This window comes from Dromiciops gliroides, chromosome 1 (assembly GCF_019393635.1).
Source record: "Dromiciops gliroides isolate mDroGli1 chromosome 1, mDroGli1.pri, whole genome shotgun sequence".
In the NCBI taxonomy this organism is placed as follows: Eukaryota; Metazoa; Chordata; class Mammalia; order Microbiotheria; family Microbiotheriidae; genus Dromiciops; species Dromiciops gliroides.
The window spans coordinates 385,603,276-385,629,703 of record NC_057861.1 but is presented as its reverse complement, the minus strand read 5'-3'; the positions used below and the strand labels follow the sequence as shown (position 1 = coordinate 385,629,703).

Below are 26,428 nucleotides of genomic sequence, written 5' to 3'. Positions count from 1 at the left end.
ATTTCTGCTGGACTATAAAAGTAAAGACTGTTTAATGGTCTATTGCTACTGAGGCATAATACCTTCTACTTCCCATGGTGGTTCCAGGAATTTACTCTGGGGGAAACCTAAGAGTAGATCTCCTATACTTCACGCAGGTCACTTAAAAATATTAATTTCAAACTGGGGACTAGAAAGCATTTTTTTTTATTAGTGAGGCAATTGGGATTATAGAAAGCATTTTTTAAAAAAATCACTCCAATTTTTTACTAGGCTAACAAAACAATTTAGTGGCTGACAAAATTGGAGAATTCAGCTAAATTCTTTGCCTTCTGTGTAAAGGGCCTAGAAAAATGGCTTTTTTGTCTTCATGGAGTGTAATATAAGCTCTGATAATCAACTTGGAGGAACGCTTAATGGTCACGATTTAACAAATACAAACTGACTGTCTTCAGCTAGCACTCACCCAATAAAGCCCAAGAAAATAAAATTAGCTGGAAACATGAACCAAAAAAGCCAGCTAGATTAGATTCCTCCTTGTAGTGACAGGGATCATTCCAAGTTATTTTCAACATCAGCCATGCAGTCTCTTGACTTAGAAAAACCCAGAATAAGGTAAATGGTGTCCTATCTTACTTAGGATATTCAATATAATTAGTAATAAAGCCAAAATACTTAAGAGAAATTGTTTTGCATTTTTTATTGCTGTTAATTCAAGGAAAAAAGATTGCATAAAATCCAATCTGTTCTAGAAATATAAGTGACCTTTCCAGTACATAACATTTCAAATATCAAAGTATATGGTAAACATACAAATAAAGAGAAGGTAACGTACCTCCTATTTACAGTACAGTATTTTAAATCATAAAATAAGCTCCATAAAGTACAACTGGCAGGTAATTCACAATGCAGGTCCATGTGGTGCTTATCAAAACTCTTACTTGAACAACTCAACCTCAGTTTAGCAATTCATTTAATAATGTGGTCCAAAAATACCCAGATCAAATAAAATATTTTTAATCAAAATAATTTCCTTTACTAAAACATTTTTTTAAAATTTTTAAATTAAAGCTTTCATCTACCCATTCATACCCACCCACTCCCTTCCCCTGCCCTCCCACCCCTGAAAGAAAGTTTCAAAATGTACACTGGTGCTATAAATATAGATGCTACCTATGAAGCATTAAATTAAGCTTCTTTTTTTTTTCTTCTTCAAGTTTTTCCTTGTGTTTAGCAATTTGTTAGGCGTCTGACTCAAGACCAAACATTTAAGTTCCTCTGCTGCATTCTGATATCACACTCCTTAAAAAGAAGACCTCTTATTCCTGCTATCAACTGAGGAATCGAAAAACAAAACAAAACAAAGCAAAAAAACCTATGAATATACAGTGGTAGTTGTTCATTGCTGTTGAATGCAGCAGTCATCAAAATACACTCAAAATCTTCCAGATAACCTCAGTGCACTTTAGGAAATCAAAAAAATACCTGGAAGCAATTTAGTACATAGATTGGCTTTTTTTTTTTTTAAAAAAACAGCAGCATTAAACTTAGTGACATGACACTGACATGATTAATACCATCTTACACTCAAAATTCAGTCTTTCACATTATAATCACGCATAGTGGTAAACTGTTATAAAATAGTGACTTTGCTACGAGAGACAGGTTATAGTACTGATACCTGACTTTTTGTAGAAAACCATAGCTTCTGTTCAGATTGAAATAAACCACTTACATTCTAAATACAAGGTAACACTGTAACAGTATGTAGAGGGAAAAAATTTTACTCAAGTACGTGCCCATTTTAGTATGACACAGTAGCAGACTAACTTCAAAAAAGAAAACAGGCTGTCATCTTTCATTACAAATGCAAACACACAGGAATACAACATTCACACCATTTTGTTCACTTTGTGTCTCTCTGAATCAACAGGCTAAAGGTTTTTATTGGAAGTAAAAAGGTCCCCCCCCACCCTTAAAAAGAAAGCTCTTGTCCATTTTTGTATTTTTTTTTTAACAAGTTCACATGGTTTTTCACCTCCTCCCCTTTCTTTCACATATTTTAATTAGCTTTGGACACACAAGTGCTGCATATATGTTTATTATACTATTTATTACATATATACACACACTATTCTGTGAATCTGATTTCTCTCCTAAGAGTAAGATGAAATACTTTACCCTCAATTTATGAGCATAGCAATTTACAAAAGTGTGGACAAGTATAAACTGCAGATTACTCATGCAGGCCAATGTAGCATGTGGACAAAATGAGGGTGAGAGTGGGAAAAAGCAGCAGTACAGGGAGAAAATTGGAAGGGTAAATACGGGAAAAGGAGTGTGGAGTGGGACCAAGTTTTGTTTTTAACCATATGACTACATTTTAAAAGATGCAGTAAACATTGCACGTGTCAAGTCTTCAGTGTAAAAAGTACGCTTCAATGCTTTCCTTTGATAGTTTGGCTGTGTGTTTAATTACATGTATCATACAAGCCTGTTGTTGAACCAGGAGACCAGAGGCTCAAAAGTATTCTTCTTTCGTTTTGGAACATTGTTGCAAGAGAAATGAAAAATCCCAACTGCATAGAAATCCGGGGAAATATAAAGGCAAGACAAAAAAAAAAAAAACTTCTCTTCCCCTCCTCACCCTCCCACTCCCACTTTCCCCAAGCTTCAGTGTATTAAGAGGCAATGTTTACTTGTTTCAGTCTGCAGAATCCAACGTATCATTAGAAGGGGGAGGGGGAGGTGCGTATCTCAGTCTGTAAGTGCCTAAAACAGGAAAGACAGAACTGCTAAGTCACTGCTTACAATTAAATGGATTACAAATCACTACAAGATATCAAATGGACATGCTCTTCAGAAGGCACTTTCTTCAGCACTAGTTAAATTCCAAAATGGTAAATAAAACTACTTAAGAAATTCATTAATATGAAGTTTGTGCTTTAAATCCAATCTAAAATGATGTAGAATTTCATCTTCTAAAAAAAAAGAATAGCTAAAATAAATACACCAAATATCAAGACTGGTCTTTCCTGTTAAGATTTGGCAAAATGACAAAGGCCAATGTGAGTGTAGTGTTGAGAAGAGTTTGAGAAAATTGCATCCAACGTCCTACTCATACAAATACTCTACAGATTGGGGTTTTTTTTGCTCCCTTTGGTTGTATTAAATTTCATTCACATTTACTCATCCCCAAGTCACTGCTCTAGTATCTTGTTTCTAGAAATGTAGTAGAATCTTGGAGATGAATCCGCCTTATATTTGCTGGGAGCTGATGAATGAGGCTGGCTGGTTGTGCATAGATATCCTAAATAGTTATTTTATAAACATAATTGGATGGCTAGACTATTTCCTAATTCTTCAATATTTAAATTTTGGCTTACTATTTAAGAAAAACAGAATTTACAAGACTGTTCAAAAAACACAAAAAAGGTATTGTGATGAGACCTTCCATTCCAGAATGAAAGTCCTCACTCTTATTTATGAATGCTAATATCTAATGAAAACACACAAGGCTTTTGCTTAAAGGCCCTGATGTTTTATTCTTCATCTGCAAACTAAATCTCTATGAACCTCACCGTGTTCTATGTAACCTGCCTGGGTAATTAGATGAGCTATTCTGAAATATTCATTTTATACTTCACCACTAATATACAACATACACAAAGACACACAGACACATGTTTTGGTCATAACAGAATCACCATGATCAAGGTAAAGTGGTAAGCTCAAAAACAAGTCCTTTGGGAGTTATCATGATTACCTTGTTGATTGGCCTCCATTGATGACTGCTTACAGTCCTGAGCATAGTGTCCGCTTACACCACAATTGTAACATGAAACATTCCCATTCTTCTTGGGCCCCGATCCATTTGAGTTGGCAACAACATTGGGTGCTGGATATACAGGGTAGAATCTCCCAAATCCTGCCATCTGCTGCATGCCATAGTTGGCTTGGTTGCCCATTACTGGGTCATGCATGAGTCCATTTGCATATGGAGTCTGAGGCAGAAAAAAGGGAAGTTGGGTTCCACTGTTCTGATGTGCTTGGTTGAGGTAGCTGCCATTGCAAAGAGATGGCAGAGTAAAGAACGATGGAACTCTATACATTGGTCCAGGCATTGGATTAGGATAAAAGTAACTATTTATTTGAAGGTTTCCATTGGTCCCACAGCTGCACCTTCGTCCACAGGAACCACAAGGCCCTGACCCTACTTGCTGTGGGGGTAACAGTGTCCCATTAGTGTTAGTATTTCCCACAGCACTTATGTAAGATGTGCTGTCACTCTGTGCAGTACTGTGTGTTAAAGCAGGGCTTGGACTAGGAGCAGGGCCTGGTGTATGTGTAGGAACTGCAGGAGGAATAGAAGACTGGACCTGACTGACCCCTGTACTGATGGACTGAGTTGTTGTTACTGCTGCTGTGTTTAGCACATTTGTATTCTGGTTGGGTAACACACTAGCAGAAAGGGGAGAGCCTGGCAGAGTATAGGAAGCTGGTGACTGTGCTGCTGCAGAGAGGCCAGCAGATGGAAGAACTACCTTTACATTGGTAGGCTGAGGGATTGTTCCTGTGTTTCCCTCAACTTGAGGCACCATTTGATTCAGTCCTACCACTTGGGATGCAGACTTTGTGATGGGATCTGTGGTAGCAACTGGAGATCCTGGAAAACTACCTGGGTTGTGGACTGGAATAAAGGCAGTGTTTGGTGATCCAATGCTCAAGTTTCCGGTGGGCTGCTGTGGAACATTTACTGTGCAACTCTCTGAAGGTCCCTGTGGAGATGGTATTTTTAGCCTGTGTATTGCCAAGTGCAAAGCAGGACTACCAGGCTGGACAGTATGTGGAAGGAAAGGGGATGGTACAGGTAAAGGGGAAGCCAAGAGCTCAAGACGTTTTTCTGATTCTCCAGAAGCAGCTGTTGGTCCTAATATTCCAACTGGTGTTGAATTTGTAGATTCTCGTATTGCAGAAATAGCAACGGGACTAGTAACGAGCATCCCCATGGCTTTGCCATCAGCAGTTTTGGGTGGAGGGACAACAACTTCAGACTTCTGTGCACCATTGTGCATAACACAGTGTAAGGCAGGCATGAATGAAATGTGTTGATACTTAGAAGGGTTTAAAGGATCCTCTGAAATATTTCCATTCTCATTTCCTAATGAAGAAATCTGAGCAGGTGGTTTGACATTGACAGTAGATGGGTTGACAGTGCCATAACCTGTAAACCTGGTTGTAGTTGGATTCCCTGAATCCTCAGAATCTGTCTCTAGTGGAAATAAATAAGTGAAGATTAAAATATAAGCATTACTTTCATATCTCATTTTAAATATTAGTTTAATATGTCATAAGCCAAAGATTGAGTTTTGAATTGTGAAAGAATTGACCCCTTTTCTCCCAACCTGCCTTTAAAAATAGAGAATAGACAAAACTCAGGCCCACCGGCAACTGGATGAAAATAAATCTTACAAAATAAAAACCTGTTAGCAAAATATTTTTCATAAAAGTTATTATTTAGGTACTTAAATCTACATCAACATAGAAAAACTCCACTTTGCACTGCTAAATGCTGATCATATCTACCTTCAGATTATACTTAAAAACTACTAACATAGAACAAAATCAAGTAATATATTTAAGCTCAAAATTTGAGATTCTTTAAAAGTAGGGACAGGAGATTGAATATTGGAATGGAATGTTTCCCACAACTGAAAGTTCAACTGGAATAGAGGAAGTTGGTTCTTTTACTTTTAAAGTGAAAATGGCAGTTGATTAGTATGTGAGAACCAGAATGAATTACAGTGTATTTCTATGGCCAAGATAAGAGAACCAAAAGTATAATAAATGGTAGATTCATCAGATCTAATTTTTCTCTATTTAAACATTTAAATGTTGATGCTGACATTTTGTCATTTGGTTGCAAGCCTTTATTGTTAAATGGAAAACAAAGGCTGAAATAAAATTCAGACTTTAAAAAACTATTTCTTCAAACTATTTCCATCAACTTCTATTCCTTACTCTTTTGTGCATGCACATAACTTATAAAAGTTACTTTACAGGCTTTCTGTGCATAAATATAATTTGGGCTATATTAGGTATTGTAAATTTAAAATTTTTACTATTATTGTAATATCAGTAGTCTAGTGAAGTTTTTATACCTTTCAAATTAATGAAGCAATGTCACCTGGAAATGATCATCTTTTGTGGAAGATAAAACAGTCAACAACCAATGTAGAATTTTAATAATGTATCAATTAGATGTTAAATTATAAAAGAAAAAACACCACAGTTGAAATTATCACAAAGGAAAAATATTTCCTGGTTGATTTGGTTACTAATTTTTTTTCTTGCTTAATTTTGGAGGAAAAAAAAGATTCAATTGTTTGGTATCTACGGAATACATAGTTCATTATGATTTTTTTGAGGCTATATTTCTACTCTATTAAAGTTTAAATCTGCACCAATAAAAAGTATCCAGATCTAAGAAAACATTGATTCTTGAAATGGGTGACGGTATGGCCCAATGGCTACAGAGTCAAAAGTTACGGATTCAAATCCTACCTCCCACACTTCCTAGTTGGGTCACCATGCACAAGTCACAACCTCTCTTATCCTCGGCTACCTTGCCTGTAAAATGTGGATGAAAACTGTACTATCTCAGAGGGTTCTCATGAGGCTCAAGTGAGAGTGTATAAATGTCCTTTTTCTTAAAATGGTTAGATTTCATTATGTTACATACTGAAGTCCAGACATGTATGGTTTAACCCTGAAGGGGGCTGGGGGCAGGACACTTGCAGAGAGGTGGCTGAATGTCCATTCTGGAATCTCAGATGGCTGGAATCAGGGAATTCTGGCCTCAGATTTGCTCTCTTGGTGAGACTGCCCACACTGTTGGCCTCTCCTCATTTAAACCCACACATCAACTGACTTATGGACTGTGACGCTGGATTAATTCCCCTCTAGTTAAAGTCTTCTGTGTTGGCTCCAGAGTGCACACTCCCTGCCCTGGGACAAAAAGAGAACAACTTTCCAATGAGTAGGCTTCCCAATATAGTCTATATCATAGGGTAATGCCTAGCAGGTAGCTAGAATTACTCCAAGAGTTAATATCTATGTAGTAGGACCTTAAGAATAAGGACACTGATAATAGGTAGTCACCATTAGCCAAAACCAGTATAATGTTTAGTATGTTCTGATAAACTAAAGTGATCTTAGTTGTATAGGGGTAAATGTACAGAAACTGGTCTCACTGTTCTGTCATATTATATTATTCTAATGTAGAAAATTAAGGTATTGAAATATTTCTGGTTGCATGTGAAAGATCCATTATATGACTTGAGAACTGAAATCTAGATTTCACTGTATTTATCTATCAGAAGGAGAGTATTTGTTTATATGAGATTCTGAACCCAGAGCCAATGGGTACATTTTATTGATGCAATCAATCCAGTATTAATCAAGTGATAAGAATAACTAATTACACACTTTCTCACATTTACTCAAGTATCTTCTGACACTACCTTTTGTGGTAACCCTTTTTTCCTGTTCATCTTCATCACATATACAAATGTATATAAGATTCTAAAATCAGCAAGGTTTTAAAGATTATATACAAGATAATAAAATCAGGAACTTTACTACTAACTGTTAAAGCAATATTTTCAAAGAGAGTCCACAATTAGGGGAAAAGAATATTGGGTTCAATGAATCAATTAAGCTAAAGATCGGTAAAGACATAGGAAAATACAAGTGCTTCAAAATGTTTTAGACTCTTAGATATTGACTAAACAGTAAAAACTAAAACCAGTTTTGATAGTGGCAGTCACTTCCAGACTGCCTTTAATTCTTCCAAGAGCTGCAAACTGTTAAAAAAAAATAAGAAAAAACAAACCCATAACTTTTATTTACATGTCCAATCAGGTTTCTGTTTTAAGAGACAAGACACACATGCCACAAATCCAACCTCTGTCTTTTTCTTCTTCACTTTCAAAGCTTTCCCTCCCATCATGCCGTGGGCTAGAAGGAGAACTATAACTCTCTGAAGATGTTTCTCCACATGTATCATGCCCAGATCCAATATCCAAGTTGGGATCTAAAAATAGAGACAATATGTTTATCTTAACACACCGTAAGGATCTGAAACTAATTTCCTATCTGGATTCGTAGTGGAAATATGATAACATATTTAACAAACTTAAAAAACTTGCTCCTTGTCCAGAAAAGAATTCAATTAGCTTAAAACAAATACAGTTTAACAAATATCAATTCTTAAGATTCAACAAAAGGAAAGGCATTTGATTAAATCAGGGGATATTGTGTCATACAATGGGTACTGACTAGCTTAGACAACTTTAAGTTAACATTTTAATGAATTATTTGAGAAGATATCTATATTTACATATAGACATAGGTACATAGATATAGTGAAATATGCAAACATACAGGTGACAATTGGCTCTTCTAACATTAAAAGGCATATTTTGGTACACATAAAGTTGGTATTATTACATTTGCTTCCTAAGAAGTAACAATAAACTTGATTTTATCTATGACAGAGAGCAAGAATATTTTGGTTAACCAAATTCAATCAAATTAACTCAATTACTGAATGACTATTAGATACAAGATAATATGCTAGGAATTGTGGTCAATACAGAGCTGACACATTCCAATGACCAAGTTTTAAAGAATAAAGTACAGCCAATCCTCAACATTCACATATTTAGCTTTTATGACTTCAAGCGTTCTTGTGATTTTATTAATAACCTCATTTTCACTTTTGTGCTGGCAAATAAGTGCATTTGCAGCTATGTACAGTAAAGAGAGCAAGAGTAAGCAAGAGAGCGACAGCGCGCGCGTGAGGTGGACTGTGGCAAGTTGATATCTGCAAAAAGGAGGAAAGTATTTGTAAAAGATTTTGTGAATCCACTCCAGAAAGTGCACTGAAAAAAAAAAAAAAGGAAAAGTGGCTAAGTTTGTGGGTAAAGGAGATGGTGGTTACCCTTGGCCCTTTCAGGGCCAAGTGAGTGTTCTGCCTTCTCTGCTACCCATGCTATGTCCTGGCCGGCATTCCTGTGGAAGGAAAAGTCTTTAGAGGTCATCTAGTCCAACTCCCTCATTTTACAAATGAAGAAAATTAGGTCCACAGGCTAGCAGACTTGGCCAAGATGACAGAGGTTAAATGAACCATTAGTCTCACCAATATAGGTACCCTCTCTACTAGAGTAGACTGCAACTACTCATTTCTTCTTTTTTTGGTGAGACAATTGGGGTTAAGTGACTTGCCCAGGGTCACAAAGCTAGTAATTGTTAAGTGTCTGAGGCCAGATTTGAACCTGGGTCCTCTTGAATCCAAGGCCAGTGATCTATCCACTGTGCCACCTAGCTGCCCCCAACTACTCATTTCTTGTTCTGGATAAATTTGTTCATTTGTTACTGATTAAAAAATCCACCCAATTAACAGGAGGCCTTGCTCTGGTTAATATTTTTGGAGTTAGGCCTACTAGTCACATCATTGGATGACAGAGTATGCACTGTTTAGAAATTTCTGAAGCACAGTTCTAAATTGTCTGTTTTTTCACAATCCCATCAACATTATTGTCCATGTTTTGGTCAACTTTTCTGAACTGATGGGTATGAAGCAGAACCTCTGAGTTTTGCTTTAATGTGCATTTCTCTGATTGTTAGTGATTTGGAGCGTTTTTTAATACAGATTTTAATAGATTGCATTTATTCCTTTGAAAACTGCCTGCTCATAGATTTAATCATTTACTACTTGGGAAATAGCTCCGATTCTAAAAGATTTGAAAACAGTTGCTCATATATCTTGAGAATGGGATCCTTAACAGCAAAACTTGGAAGAAAGATTTCCTCCATCCCCCAAGTTAGTTGCTTCCCTTCTAATGATAGCTACACTAATTTTATGTAATCAAAATTCCCTCTTTTATCTTCTCTGATCCCCTCCATCCCTTCTTTTGGCCGTTAACTCTTCTCATGGTCAGACATGAAAACCAGAGTTTCCTTGCTTGTCTAGTTGTTTATAATGTCAACCTTTATATCTGAGTTAAATAACCATTTGGACCCTGACTTAGTATTTGGTGAGATAATTGGTCTATAACTAGTTTCTGAAAGACTACTTTTCAGTTTTCATAATTGTTTTGCTTAATGAAAGTCCTTACTGCAGGAGTGGGGGTTTCTGTGATTATCATACACTATGCTGCTATGTTTGTTTCTTCCTTTACATGCTTAATCTGTTCTATTGATCAATTTCTCTATTTCTTAACTAGTGTCAAATGTTTTTTGATGATTACTACTTTGTAGTAAAGTTCCAAAAAAATTCTGTTACTATTTTTTCTAGTTCCATGATGTGAATCACTTGGGAATCTAATAGGTATATCATTGAGTAAGTAAATTAACTTAGGCAATATTATAATTTTTAATGCATTGGCTTGGGATAACCACAAACAATACCTATTTCTCCAAATATTTAGGTCTTTTCCTGTAAAGAGTGTTTTTGTTGTTGCATTCTTCTATTTCTTGGTTATATATTAGCGAGCAGATTCCTGAGTATTTTTTATATTCTGTATTTTTTAAAAATGCAATTGCTCTTTTTTTTTCCCATTCTGTTGAGTTTTATTGGTAACATACAAAATTGCTGAAGATTTATGTGGCGTTTTTGTATTCTGCAACATTAGTTAAGTTATTGTTTAAATTAAAATTTTACCTGACTCTTTAGGGTTCCCTAAGCATTCCATAACATGCTCTGCTGTTTTCATATTCCCTCAATTTATCTTTCTTGTCTTAATGCTATAGCTAGCTTCCTAACACTAGATCAAATAGTAGAACAGTAGATATCTTTGCTTTACCCCTGTTCTTAGTGGAAAGGCCACTAATTTATCCTCATTAAATATAATACTAGCTTTTGGTGTTAGAGATATATGATTTACTACGTTATGGAAAGGCCCATGTATTCCTAATGTTTTTAGTGCTTTAAAAAAAAGGAAAAAAAAAAACCAGAAATAGATGATGGTGCAGTTTGCCAAAAGCTTTTCCAGCATTTACTGACAATCATATGATTTTTGTTCTTGTTATTAATTTCTGATCAATTATGCTTATAGTTTTCCTATATTTCCTTGTATTCTTGGTATAAATTCAATTTGACCATAGTGTATAATCTTTTTTTTTAAATAAATAAAAGTATTTTATTATTTTCCAGTTACATGTAGAGATAGCTTTCAGCATTTATTTACATAAGATCTCCAATTCCAAATTTTTCTCCCTCCCTCTCCCCCCTCCCCCAGACAGCAGGCAATCTGAGATATATATATATATATATATATATATATATATATATATATATATATATGTTATACATACACACACATGAGTATAATCTTTTTGATATGGAATTGTAGTCTCTTTGATAATATTTTATTTTAAATTTTTGTAGCATTATTTATTTGTGATATTGATTTATAGTTTTATTTCTCTGTTTTGACTTACCTTGGCTTAACAATCGAGATCATATTTGTATCATGGAGGGAATTTGGTAAGATTACTTCTTATTTTTGCAGGCTGCTTGCAAATACTAGAAAATATTTAAAATTTTCCAACTTAACTACTGAAATTGTTCTTTGACTTTTTAAAACAATATTTTTCCCCTTGTAAATCCCTTGGTCCCAGCTTTTTTCTTTCAGAATTTATTTTTGGCCTCTTCTATTTCTTTTTCTGAGACTGAGTTGTTTGATCTTGATATTTTCTATTTTTGTAAATGCTCACCTATTTGTCAGTTTTATTTACACATAATTTCCTACACAAAAATTTCTAAACAAAACAGTTTCTAATAATATCCTTCATTTGTTTTCCTTTTGTTTTGATTTCTTTTTTCATTCTAATACTTGTGATTTGGATTTTCTCTTTCCATTTAAAAACAAAATTAGCCTACTACTTAATATTTTGATTTCTTCCTCCCAAAAAAGCCCCTAGTTTTTATTAATTCAATTTTTAAAACTTTTAATGTTATTAACCTCTTGCTTTTAGAATTTTTGTTTTGGTTTTTAATAAGGTTTTTAAATGTTTTCTAGCATTTAAAAAAAATGTACATATAATTTGTTCAGCTGTTTTTTCTCCTTTGTTGAAAATATTTAGAGAAAGAAATTTTCCGTTAAGGACTGCTTTGACATCCTCAAAATTTTGGTATCTTGTCTTATTGTTATCTTTAATGAAATTATCTTTCATTTCTATACTTTGATTTTTGACAGCATTCACCTATTGTTTAGGATGACATTATTTAGTCGCCAATTAATTTGTAATTCTTTCTTCAATGGCTCTTTATTGACTAAGGAAATTTTTTTTTAATGTTTCTGCATGTTTGTGAGGTTTTTATGGCCTAATCCAGGGTAAATTTATGAGTGAAAAATGAAAAAAAAAAAGTACTCTCCTTCCTGTTCCCATTTAATAACCACCAGGTCTATGACATCTAATTTTTTAAAAATTCTATTCACAGACTTAACTTCTTTCTCATTAACTTTTTGTCTAGATTTGCTAGTTCTGAACATTGTACATAGATTCCTTCACTATTATAGTTTCATTATCTATTTCTCTTTGTAACTAATTCAGTATTTTCTTTAAGTATTATGACATTACTGTAAATTAATTCATTTTCTATGGTATCTGTCATGATAAAAATCTGTGATAAAGAGAAACTGAGGCACAGAGTTCTAAGCATAATCAATTTATTAGCAAAGTTAGCATTTGCCAATAAATGGGATCCAAGGCTCCTCAATAGCCAAGGATCCATTTGACAAGACAGTTCTTTTATAGTTATACAGAAGAAAACAAACGGTGTCATTAATCTGGCACAATAGAGGTATATGTCACTTCTGATTGGTCAATGCTAAGGCCACTTAACCACAATTTACTTGTTTCTCACCAGGCAGACTAATATTCTTTGGGAAGTCCCACAGTTGTCATTTGCTGATGGAGAACAGGACATGTACGATTTGTATATTAGCAAATTCTAACAGTTTAGCATATAAATGAGAACACTGTGGCTGGAAACTCCTGAAAAAGGGAATTTAGTGGATGGAATTAGTGTTGCAAAATAGGAGATTAACAGATACAAGCTTATGGAGTTCAAAGAGAGTTCAAGTTCACATTTAAGATAGAATAACTAATACACAGCAACTTGATCATTAATATATAGTAAATTGATTAAGACTTGACAAAATAATACAAGATAAAGAGGGGTATCAATTTTCAATTCCACATATCTTTCAGCAGCAAAATGTAGTTTCCCTGTTTAAGTAGATTTTTCCTATTGTCTTTTCTAAGATTATGATTGCAACACCCCTCTCTTACCCCCATTAGTTCAATTAAAGCATAACAGATTTTCCTCTAGGCCTTGATAATAAATTTTTATGTTCTGAACATGTTTCTTTATTTCCACAATTCTTATCCACTCTGCTTAGTGCCTTCTGTCTTAACCATTACTATTTATGGTCATTAATTCTGTATTTTCCTCCATCTTATTCTGATACTTTTTTCTCTTTGATTCCTGCCTATTCTTTACAAAGAAAAGAACAGTGCAGTGAAACAGGAGTGTACTCCATATCAATGCTCTATGAAGTCAGCTTCCGCTCCCTTGTCCCTCTTCTGTTCCTCTCACAAAGATCTCTAATCATAAATTCTTACTCTTATTTCCTTTTAAACTTCTCTCCTCAATCCTCAATCTGAGTTTAGATTTTGTTATGCTTATGACTAAGGGCTCCCTAAATCTACTCTCCCTTATTCCCTACTTTCTGTTCCCTCGTGTTTAACAATGTTTTTCTATATCAAACTCTTTGCTTGATATGTGTTTGTATATGTTTTAATCTGCTTTGATGAATTAAGAAATTCCAGTGATGCCCACTCTCTTCCTTTCTATGTGTCCCCCAATAACATGTGGTAATAATTCCATCATTCCTCTTCATTCTCTAGTTTATCTCCCCCCTTTCCTTTCTTTTATTACCAAAACATATAAAAAACACTTCCTAGCCCTCTTACTTGAATCCCTCCGACCCCTGATAATGTCCCTCCCAATTAGAAACTATACAGTGCTTTATTCCCATACTTATGTTTCAAAGTTTTTATTCAGCTCTTGTCTTTTCATCAGGAATTCTTGGAAGTCCTCTGTTTCATTAGGGGTGCATTCCTGATCCCCTTTCTCCTGGTAAGCTTATACTTAGCACAGTGCCTGGGCACATAATAGGTGTTTAATAAATGTTGAATTTTTGATCTTTATTTTGTTTTCTGGTTTGCTGTATTTCATGAGCTCTGCTACTTTAAAATGGTAGCTGCTAAACATTGTATACTCTTGTACTTTAAACTCTTTCACAGTATTTTTTTCTTTGACAGCCATGCTCCTGGTTTTGACGGGGGAGGGCAGGGGTCAGGGACGGTCATAGCTTTCAGATAATCCAACAAGCTCTGAATTATTTATTTTTTGCATTGATTTATTATTATTAATTTTTTTTTTTGCAGGGCAATGAGGGTTAAGAGACTTGCCCAGGGTCACATACCTAGTAAATGTCAAGTGTCTGAGGTCGCATTTGAACTTAGGTCCTCCTAAATCCACAGGCGGTGCTTTATCTACTACGCCATCTAGCTGCCCCTTGTATTGAATTATTTTTAATCTGTTTTTTAGGTCAATTATTTTTGATACATGAAAACTTACATTTTCTCCTATTTTGTTTTAATACTTCTTTCCTTTTTTGGCAGGGCAATGAGGACTAAATGACTTGTCCAGTGTCACACAGCTAGTAAGTGTCAAGCATCTGAGGCTGGATTTGAACTCAGGTCCTCCTGAATCCAGGGCCATTGCTCTATCCACTGTGCCATCTAGCTGCAACCTAATATTTCTTTTAGTCTAGTGAAACAATTTTTAGTCTATCCTAATTTTTAAGGAGTCTTAACATGGGAATGTTCTGTATCTTTTGTACTAAGCTTTTATTTTTCCTTTGAAGTCTTACTCCAAAGCTTTTGTTTCATTTAAATTATTTAAAAAATCTTTTCTTGCTTCGTTGCTTTTAAGAACTGTAACTAATCTTTTGGCCAAGCTGTGTTTTTTCTTTAAGGCTTTGCTTTTAGGTATTGTGGAGTTCTTGTCTTTTTCTACGTTTGTGCCTTGGGCATCCCTGGCATCTTAATAGTCTTTCTTTGACTCATTCTTCTAACTTTCCCTCTTTGCTTGTCTGTACCTGGGTTACATGAATTCCTACACTAACCTCCACCCCTATAAAGAGTGTCTATGCTCAGATAATTGATAGGTTTTAGGTTCCCCATGACCTTTAAAGTTCAGAATGCTGGATCTCCAGCGCCCTCTAAGGCATCTCAGGACTAAGTACTAGGACACCTTGGAGGCCTTAAGTATCAGGTATACCAGTCTCGGTACTACTGCTCCCAAGCCCTTCCAAGATCCAAGCTTCAAGTTTCTGACTATGCTGAGGCTTTCTAATGGGAGCCCTCTATTCTTGAGACTTCCAACTTTGAAAGTCGAAGGAATATCTGGCCCAGTCTACAGTCAGACAGTGAGAGGCTTTCAGGTAATTTGTTTAACACGTTTTTGTGGAACACTCCTGCCCCCCCCCCCCCCCCCCCGGCCTGTGAGCTTTTGGTTGACTTCTTGTAAAATTCTGTTATATAAAATAACTTTCTACAGTTTCTTATTCATTTTCTTGATCATTACTTCATTCTGGCACTATTTTTAGGTTTTCACTGGAATAGATTATGGGAGCTGGGCTGCTTGCCTCCATCCAGGCAGCTATCTTGGCCAAATGTACACATTCATATCTTGAGCTATATTTCAAAATCATTGTTTATATGCTACAATCTGCTTCTATCTAGCCCTTATAGCTTTCCATGTCCTTTAAATCATTTACAACATTGAATGATATGAAGTAATTGTATTACATACATCTGTATTGTACCACCAGAAGATTGGTGTTAAAAAAAAATTAAGCTTTTGATAGAATATAAGCTCCATGAAAGCATTATTTGTTCCCTTTCTTGTTTTGGGAGCTTGGAAGGAAACACACATTTATTAAGCACCTATTCATCAGGCACTGTGCTAAGCACTTTACAAATATCTCATCTGATCCTCATAACAATCCTGGGATGTAAGTGCTATCATTACCTCCATTTTACAGTTGAGGGAACTGAGGTAGGGATTAAGTGGCTTGCCCAGGGTCACACAGCTACTTAATGTCTGAAGCGGGATTTGAAGTAAGGCCTACCTAACTCCAGGCACAGAAATTCTATCTACCACAGCTGCCAACACTCAGGAAACAGAAGAAGCTTGGCTGACGGATGCAACAAGCAACTCAGGATCACTGAAGGAATTGCACAATTTCCCAAACATGATCCAGCTGTTATGTCCCATTCAATTCATAGTCCAGTTCATCATCCAAGATATTTATATCAAGACATTAACTAAATAGTGGGTTGCCTGTGATAGAATCTAAACAATGTGCTTTTTCGTGAAGAGGCTTTGATCTTTTTTTCTTCCCATCCCTTAATGATCCTTTGGGCTTTCAGGATTCTACTGACAGACATGATACTAAAGAGAGGGCTTTCTTTGTTCATCTCTGTACAGATTCATACAGGTAGCTCCCAAGACCCTCCAAAATTTTGGTTCCATTTTTTGAGGGACATTTCCACCTGGAAATCTCACAGCCATCTTAAATTCATGTCTAAAATCAAGTTTATTCTCTTTCTAAACCCGCACTTCCTCCAAAATTCCACATTTCAAGAGTGTTACCATTCTTCTATTAACTGAGATTTGAAGCTTTATTCATACTCCATAGATCCCTCTTTATCTCCTCTACATATCCCATAACTTAGGAGATTTTATGCTTTCTGACTCAACATTTATACCAAGAATCCTTTCTACATACAAAGTACCCTAGCTCTGATCATCATTACCTCTTGCCTGACCTAGACTATTGCAATGGTTTCCTAAATCTGTCATCCTATGTCTATTTTTCTATTTTCCATACAACTGCCAAATTCATATTCCTAAAGTGCATGTTATTCCTCTATCAAGAAGCTTCAGTGGCTCCCTAGTGCCTCTAGGATAAAATACAAAATCATCTTTTTGACATTTAAATTCCTTCAAAATATTGTTCCAAACTACCTTTCGAGGCTGATTATTCACCCTCCTTTGTCTTCTCCCTACCCCCAACCCCATTTTCTAAATGACAGGCAGATCAACCTCTGTTATGTTGTCTATAAGAGACATTCTGTCTTTTGCCTCTATGACTTTGCCCAGGCTGTGCTCATGTCTGCAATGCTCTGTTCCCACATGAAACCCCTACCTGTCTTCAAGAAAGCTTTCCTGATTCCCCCCAGTAGGTATTGTCCTCCAAATCACTCTGATTCTGTCTATAATCTCCATTTACTCATCTATGAACATGCCTCCCTCCGGAGAATGTCAGCTTCTTGAGGGAAGAGATTGCTTTATTTGTGCATTTTTATCCCCAGCACCTAAAGTGCTGCCTGACATAAATGTGTGCTTAATAATAAATATGTGCTGATGATAAACAGCAACTGTGAATGGGAACATCTGAAGAACCTCACCATCAATAATGAATTAAATTTTAAAAAATATAATAAAGAATGTAGAATCTTTTTTAGATTTTGCTCTCTCAAATTGGAAAATGCATTAGGTAAATATGGGTCTCCTTGTATTATCCTTCACTTTATAATGATAATCAGTGATCTCAATTGAATAAAGCTACTCGTGTGTAGAACAGAATCTTGTCTGATATTAACAGGTGAAAGATATCTTTTAAAGAGTCTTTAAAGCTAAAATTTGTTTCTAACAAGTCAAATCTTCTTGAAGTGACCAAATAATAGAACGTGAATAAATATGTACATCCTTCTATTAGGTAACTATTAAGCTGTGGACTATAATTGTGAGTAAAAGCCTGCCTTTGTTCCTATTTCATGTTCTGATTAAGGATATTCTCAATGTATGACTATTTTCCATGAAGACTTTTAAAAATGATAAAGTAGGCCGGTAGTTAGTTGCTAATAACTATTCCTCAGATAGCTTGAAAATCAATCTCTGAGTGCCTTTAAAATAAGTTTATTATTATTATTATTGTTTAATATATTTGGTCAGGTCCAATTGCTCTTTTGGACTTCAGAAGTGGAAGTGCTCCTTAAATGGCTTCACTACTTACTGCTGCCCAAGAGAATATGACTCCTATAAAAATATAAGCAGATTTCTCTTTTATTTCAAATCAATTTCTTATCCTTCCAGCTTCATCCATAAATGTCTTTAGGGTTATCTGGCTTAGTTCAACCTCACACCAAGTTCTCTGCAGACTAGTTTTCTCTTTGTGGACAAAATAACTGGGATGTTAAGGAGTGATTTCTAAACAGCCTACAAACCTTTGTGGTTTTTAAAAAAATCTCAAACTATTTTCCAAGAGTTTTCATCATCTTCCCTTATGCCCATAATTGTATGGAAGTTAATGAATAAATATCATGACACTCGGAAAGATACTGTTGAATACGTACTCCATAGAACTTTCCCATTTTTTCATCCTTTGAAACAGATGTTTAGACAAGCTGCAATGATCTACATTATTTATCTGAAAAAGTTTATCACAAGCAATGCAGGGGCAAGATAACTAAATGTTCAATAAAAATCACACTCCTTTATTGAGTTTAGCGCAGGATGATCACCCAACTCTACCCTTTTTCCCATCTCTGATGAGACTATTTGAACTTTGTTTCAAATTCTTCATAGCTTCTGATTTCATTAACAGTGGAAATATCAATAGGATATTACTTAGCATTTCTAGTAATAAGTCAACTTGTTCAGGCAAGTCATTGAGCAATATAGTTAATTCTTAGCATCCTCTGGCCCATTTTCCACCATTGTCACTGTCTAAGGACACACCACTGAAAGTTTTTTTGACCAATCTTCTGGTTTTGAACTTCTCTTTACTTAAACAGGTTGGCTCTTGCACAACAGTCTTCACTGGTCCTGTACTCTAATCCATTCCAGCTTGGTAGAACCTGCCAGAAGTTTGTGTTCCCCTGGCTCAGCCTCTGAGAATCCCAGGTCAATTTCACATCAAGAAGAGATAAGTAAGTACTTAAACCTTTTTCAGAGGACCATTCAACCCATACTATGAAAAGATATACAAGGAAATCTCAGGAAATCCTTGAGTTTTCTACCAGGTATTTGTTCTAGCAGAAAACATTTAACTTAACAGATTGTTATTGTGTCATAAGAAATTAGGAATATGAATACAGAAACCATGGTAAGATTTATATGAACTAATGCAAAGTAAAGTGAGCAGAATCAGAAAAACAATATATACAATGACTACATAAATGAAAAGGACAAAAAACCAAAATAGGAAACTGTGGCAAATATGACAACTACCTGAAAAATATCTGAGAAAATGCACCTTCCTTCCTTCTTTGCAGAAGTGGGGGAGGGACCACTATGGGTTCAGAATACTAATTAAAAAAAATATATATATATGTATATACACTTTTGATGTGTTGGTTAATGTTTAACTGCTTTCTTCCTCTTTTATTCTTGATTGGAAATGAGATGACATAAAACCAAAAGACATTGATATGAATAAAAATACTAAAACTTACCTGTCTTCTGGGGAATAGAAGGTGGGGTAGGGAATCCTAGGGTCATTATAAGGGCTAAAAAAACCATTAAGACAAACTCCTTAGAAAGGACATGGTTGTCTCCAAAGCTAGTCTACATTATCACTCACTCAGTTATTTTTAAAATGGAAAAAATGTGACATTCCTTAGTATTCAACTTCCATAAACTTTAATTCTTCATACTATTTTAAAAAATCTATATTGCCAAACAATTAAACTTAATCAATTTGCAAAATAAAGACCTCCATCTGTGGGATCAATCTTTGTTAAAGGTATATATGTGTAGAAGACTATTTTTATTGATGTATTTTAATAAAAAATTTTAAGACAGTAGATACCAGCAGAGGGAGCACAACAATTGTATCAATGTACAGACCAGAGGAACTAAAGGAAACCATAATGACTGGTCAATGGAAAACCTGTTTAGAGCCAGTAAAAAGGCTAAATGCATGAAACAAACAAAAACATACAACAGACCTTTAAATTATTAGATATAATCATGGACATGTGTTTAAGTCTTTTAGAAAGGACTAAGCAGGCAGAATTAATTATGAAAGTCATGTACAACCTTGGCTTCATTTCTGAATCACTACATATATCTTTGTCAAAACTTTATGTTTAAAAAAACAAAAACAAAAACAAGAAAGCACTGACCTTTCACTGCGCTTCCATGGACATGCTGGGGTGTGGAAACACTAACACCATTAGTTCTACTGTTCAATCTACTGTCAGTCTTCTTAATTTTCTCCCTAAATTGAAGTTCATACACATTACAAATATTTCTTAATGACTGTTTATGTTACACACACACACACACACACACACACCCTCTAACTACCAAATAGAAAATTATCCCTGTACATTACATTAAATTTATTTGAGGGACAACTGTTTTATACAAACATTTCCTATACAATTATCTTAATGATACCTTTAAATGACAAATTAAGGTATTCAGAACTTCAACTAAAGAATACTAGTTTTATAGTAATGCATGAGCTACATTTTCTACCAATCAGGAGGTACAGTCTGTAATATGTACGTTCTTTATTAGAGGTGGTAACAAACTCAACTTACTTTTCTATTTGAGGTTTTCCTTTCTTTTTACTTAATGAAGATAAGCTCCATTTATCTGCTGCATGCTAGAAGAACAACATCAAGGCAATATATCAGAAAAGAGAAGATCAATGACAATCAGATAACTGTGGACAATCTAGCTTGCAATGGCAAAACATTTATATCTAATTTCTAGTTGTGCCTCACCACCCGACCTCCCACCTTCTTCCTTCTTGAATCAGTTCCATTTTCTTTTCCCAACAATCTCATTACTAAAAACAAGAATAAGAGAGTTAACAGCTTATGTAGGCTAATGCTGGTCTAAGAGAAGTACAAAGATTTCTGTTGACCATATTCAGAAGAAAAGTTGCAAATCACTGAATTTAAAGCCTCAGTACCCAGGGCAAAGGAAAAGATTATCCTATTTTCTAAGCACAAGTCACTATCCCCCTTAAATAGATGGAGTTTAATCAATATTGCAGAATTTAAAGCCATCTGATACATCTGATATTCTATTTTGGTTTTTTAGTGAGGCAATTGGGGTTAAGTGACTTGCCCAGGGTCACACAGCTAGTAAGTGTCAAGTATCTGAGGCCAGATTTGAACTCAGGTACTCCTGAATCCAGGGCCGGTGCTTTAACCACTGTGCCATCTAGCTGCCCCTTGTTTTTTAAATATACAGTGAAATGCAAGTGGAGTAGTACTGGAAAAAACAAAAAACAAAACTGTTCCCAAAGCTAGTTTTCCAGATGGAGAAAAGAAATAATTTTCTATCATCCTTTCAATTGTTATAGACCTTCCTATTTTTGTGCCTGAAAATCCATCTAATTATATTTTATTTTTTTCTTTCTCTACTCATTATTTTCTTTTTAAGGAATCTGACTCCAAATATAGTTCTCTGTTTTGTTCTATATTTTAGGACATAGGGATTGATCTTATGACTTTTGGGGGGGGGGTGCAGAGCAATGAGGGTTAAGTGACTTGCCCAGGGTCACACAGCTAGTAAGTGTCAAGTGTCTGAGGCAGGTTTTGAACTCAGCTTTATCCACTGTGCCACCTAGCTGTCTGATCTTATGACGTTTTTGAAAAAAGGGAACTAAAAGAGAAAACTCCCTCCATCAATGTAGGTTGGCACCTCATCTGTAATGTACAGACCTAGAGAGCTACTTAGAATGTTGATTTGCCGGGGATATTGCCAGTATGTCAGAGGCAGGACTTGAAACCAGGTCTTTCTGGCCTTGAGATCAGCTCCAACACATCATGGTTGCTTCTACATTTTGTTCTTTATTTCATTAAGGTTAAATAGTGTTAAAAAACTAAGGTTAAGTGCTAATAAAAGAATGTCTTTCCTCAAATCAGTTTCAAAATTCCTGTTACCAATGGGTAAGCAATACCAATGAGACATTAAAATCACTGAATAGGCGGCAGCTATGTGGCGCAGTGGATAGAGCACTGACCCTGGAGTCAGGAGGACCTGAGTTCAAATGTGACTGCAGACACTTGACACTTACTAGCTGTGTGACCCTGGGAAAGTCACTTAACCCTCACTGCCCAGCCCCCCCCCCCCAATCACTCAAAGCTGTCAGAGGCACTGGGTGGATTCCTCCACGAAAGACATTCTGTACAACAGGGAAAAGGCACAGAGAAGCTGCCATCCATACCAATAGAGATATTGTATTCATACCAATGAGTTCGCATTCCTATTATAGTATGGACAATTACGTGAAATTTGTGTGAAGTCTCCCTCAGCTGTCTCTCACTCTCACTACATAGCTCTATATACTATTATAAAGCCAGACGTGCATCTTCCTGTGTAAAATCAGGGCTTTAATTTTTTCAAGATAAAATGTCTAATAAAAAACTGTCACTTTAGTTTTATTATTTTTTTTCCAGTTAAAAATATCCTAGGAGGGTAGTAATGTTTATCTTGAGGTAACAATCGAGGGGAGAGAAGGTCATATACCTGGTCTACTAATGCTGTGCAGTTCTCTGGGTGCTGCAGAATGCAGCCTTTCTTTCTCCAGTCCATGACCATCCCATTCTGTTCAGAGTGTTGTAGGGCAAGACCATCCAATGAGGAACAACTTGTACCAATAGTGCTGTCAAGGAAGAGAGCAGTGGTTATTTTTTAAGTTCTTAACATTTGATAAAGTATTTTTCATGAAGTGAAGAAACTATATAGTCCCTTTCTGGAAGGAACTTCCATCATTTTTTAAGACCTTAAAAATACCAACATACAAAAAGAACAATCAAACAAAATAGGAATCAAGTATAATTATTTATTAAATTCAGTATTTTCACACCCAAATTAAATGCAAAAAACCCACCTCCTAACAAAAATGTTTACACTTAAGTTTTAGCAATTTTTATAACTTATTATAATGTTTACTCCATAATCTCCATCTTAAGTTCATTCATTACAGAAGTTCTAAAAATTAGCTACAACTCTAAAAGCTGTAGAAATGTCTTGAATGCACATATCTATGACAATAAAATATTGTTTGGTTGTTTGCTTTTTGTGGGGAGAAAGGGCTAGTGGACTCAGAGCTATGATTTGATCAATGACAGTATCAGAAAATCTCTACTAAATGCATCAAGGCAACTTTAGTCCTAAGAGAACTGCTAAGACACAGTGAGAGATTAAGAGACCTACATGTGGCCCCACAGCCAACTTGAATATTGGCTTTTCATTACACCATGCTACCTTCTCATCAGATACTCACATTATTCATACATAAAAGTTATAGGAATAATTTTCACTTGGTATTTTGAGAGAGGCAGCATAGCATAGTGGATAGAGAGCTGGCTTCAAATGCAGGAAGATTTGTGTTAAAACCTTCTGACATAAAGACATACAACCATGACATGCATATATACACAGACATGCGCACACACACACACACAATGCACACCTTATGTATATACACACATGCCTATGTCCAAATGTGTACAAACATACATACGTATGTATGTATATAAATACATAACATATTTATATAGTGCTTGAAAGTTTCATAAGAGTCTAATATACATTTTCTTCTTTAACTCCAAAGTTCATTCTAAGTATTCCTCAGAAATTTTAGGATGAATACAGGTTATATCTCCACATTCTTTTAAAGGAAGTTCTCAAAAGTGTCACTGAGGCTGCAAGTTTTGTTTTAATTTGTCAAACCCAGACATCCAATGGAAAGGGGAATAAAATGTTTTCCTACATAAAATAAAATGTTTACGGAATTAAAGTTCCATAAATAACTTTGAGTGTATAAAAATGCATTTTCAGAAGTGTGCACACATATATACTCTAGTACTTTAGCCTTTTGGTAAAAGTATGTTCATCAGTTCTTAAAATTATAATGATAAAGAAAGGAAGACATTTTCTTGACTTATAAGTCATCACTACCTTTGGAAAAAAACAATGGTAAGTAGCACTATTAAGCTTGAAGACATATGTATAAGGTGTTTTAGAAAGACAATTTTATTTTGTCAAAATTTAAATGTTTTGGGATTTGTTTTTCAGTCACTTCAGTCATGTCCTGCCTTTTTGTGACCCCATTCAGGGTTTTTTGGGCAAAGATACTGGAATGGTTTGCCATTTCCTTCTCTGGCTTATTTTTCAGATGAAGAAACTGAGGCAAACAGGATTTGAATTCAGGAAGACGAATCTTCCTAACTCCAGGCCTGGTACTCTATTCACTGAATCACCTAGTGGCCCCTGTTTTAGGATATAAGGATGCAGCAAAATTCTTCCATATGCTCTACTGGAGTAAGGAATGAGCTTGAGATCACCTGGTATAAAAGAAACATAATGGGGGCAATCAATGTGGAAGTCAGTCTAGTGAGGCTTTTTAGAGGGGGGGCTTGAGGTTATAGTCTGTCCTAGAGGTTAGTAGGAGTTTACTTGTGGGGGAGTTGGTGGGTCTGTGACATTGTCAGACTTGAGCTTTAGGAACATCAATTTGATGGCTGAGTGGAGGATAGAATGGAGCAAGGAAGAGATCTAAGACAAAGAGACCAACTGGAAGGTCAGTTTAAGTGTGAGGCAATAAGGGCCTGCACTAGGGTAGGAGTAGAGTCAGAAGAGAAGGGGGTTTATTTTAAAGATGTCATAAAGATAGAATCAATAAGATTTGGGGAGAGTGAAAGGTCAAGGACGTCAATGAAGTTGCAAGCCTAGGCGATGACTGGAAGGATGATGGTACTCTCAACAGTAATACTAAGAGGGGCTTTGGGGGAATAAGGAGTTGAGTTTTGGACATGTTGAGTTCAAGTGTCCACGGGACATCGAAAATTAAAGATATCCAACAGGCAGTTGGAGATGTGAGACTGGAGGTCAGGAGAGAAATTAGGTTTGGACAAATAGACCTAAGAATCATATACATACAAGGCAATTCAATTCATGGGAACAGATAATGTCATTAAGCAAAATATTAACAAAATAGGAAAAAAAAGGTTCCAGACTAAAGCCTTGGTAATTGAGTGTGGTTTGAACGAAGATCCAACAAAGGATACTGAGAAATCATGGTCAAACAGGTAGAGGGAGAACTGGGAGAGATCAGTGCCATGAAAACCTAGAGAGAAAAGAGCATTAAGGAGAAGGTGACCAACAGTGTCAAAAGCTTTCAAAATTAAAAAAATAAAATAAAATAAAAAGGATGAGAATTGAGAAAAGGCCACAGATTTAACAATTAAGAGATCACTCAGAGACCAGTTTCAGTTAAAACCAGGGGTTCAGAATCCCTGGGATGTAAAGGAAGAATTTGATTAGTTTATCGTCATCTCTAGAGGTTTGGTCTTGGGGTGGAGTTATGCCAAGGTATTAGGCAGAGGATGGAGGGAAGGCAAAGGAATGTGACTGGCCCAAGGAGGCTACAAGGCTCCCCTCCTCCTCATGCTTCTTCCCCCTCCCTCTTACCTCTATGTCTTTGTTTCTTTGGGCTCCTTCAAGACTTAGATCAAATCTCATTTTCTGCATCTAGCCTTTCCTGGTCCCTCTAAGCTGCTATTACCTTTTCCTCTGCAATTACCCTTCTTCTACTCTGTACATACAATGTACCTACTTGTTTAAAATGCTGTCTTCCCTCATTAAAATGTGAATACTTTGAGGGCAGGGACCGAGTTTGCCTTTCTTTGTATTTTTAGCCCTTAGCATAGTGCCTGGTACATAGTAGGCACCTGACAAATTCTCTTGGTATCTGATGTTGACTGGATACTTAGAGGGGAAAATGTTATCCTTCAGATCTTTTTGAGTAAGTTTGGGATTTTACTGATATGGGATTCACACAGTGTGACAGTATCCTCCAACCAAAGGAGATCAGCAACTTAGTCTCAAATGTTGCTTGGTTAAGTGACTTGAATATGTTCTTACATCTATTATGTGGCAGAGAGTAGACTTGAACATGGGTCTTTTTGACTCCAAGGTTGGCCCTCTAATCAGCGAGTTTCCTTAAAATGAATTATAGGATCAGAGTTTTAGAGCTGCAATAATCTTAGGAACCATCTACTCCCATACTCTAACAACAACAGCACTCCCACATTCTAATTTAAACAATAAGGAAACAGAGATCCAAAAAAGGTTAAATGTACTGTCCAAGATAAAGCCTGGTAAAGCCAGGACTCGGGCAGTTTCAAATTCTAGACCACTGTTCTTTCTTTCTGACGCAGCCAAACTGTCTCAAGTTTAGTGTCATAGACACCTGATACCTACTGCCTT

The 26,428-nt window shown here is 35.7% G+C and overlaps 1 protein-coding gene across 2 annotated transcripts in view; it reads right to left on the bottom strand.

Moving 5' to 3' along the window:
* Positions 1 to 1,190: 1,190 nt before the first annotated feature.
* The window catches only part of ZCCHC2 (zinc finger CCHC-type containing 2), an 89,475-nt gene continuing 64,237 nt past the window's right edge, over positions 1,191 to 26,428 (bottom strand). For both annotated transcript variants that reach the window (XM_043964881.1, XM_043964882.1), the window contains 6 exons: positions 22,682 to 22,817; positions 20,740 to 20,804; positions 20,317 to 20,411; positions 7,946 to 8,074; positions 3,746 to 5,251; positions 1,191 to 2,751 (listed from right to left, as the gene is read on the bottom strand). In XM_043964881.1, coding sequence (XP_043820816.1) covers positions 2,684 to 2,751; positions 3,746 to 5,251; positions 7,946 to 8,074; positions 20,317 to 20,411; positions 20,740 to 20,804; positions 22,682 to 22,817 — 1,999 coding nt within the window. In that variant the 3' untranslated portion in view covers positions 1,191 to 2,683. The remainder of the gene's footprint in view (positions 2,752 to 3,745; positions 5,252 to 7,945; positions 8,075 to 20,316; positions 20,412 to 20,739; positions 20,805 to 22,681; positions 22,818 to 26,428) is intronic.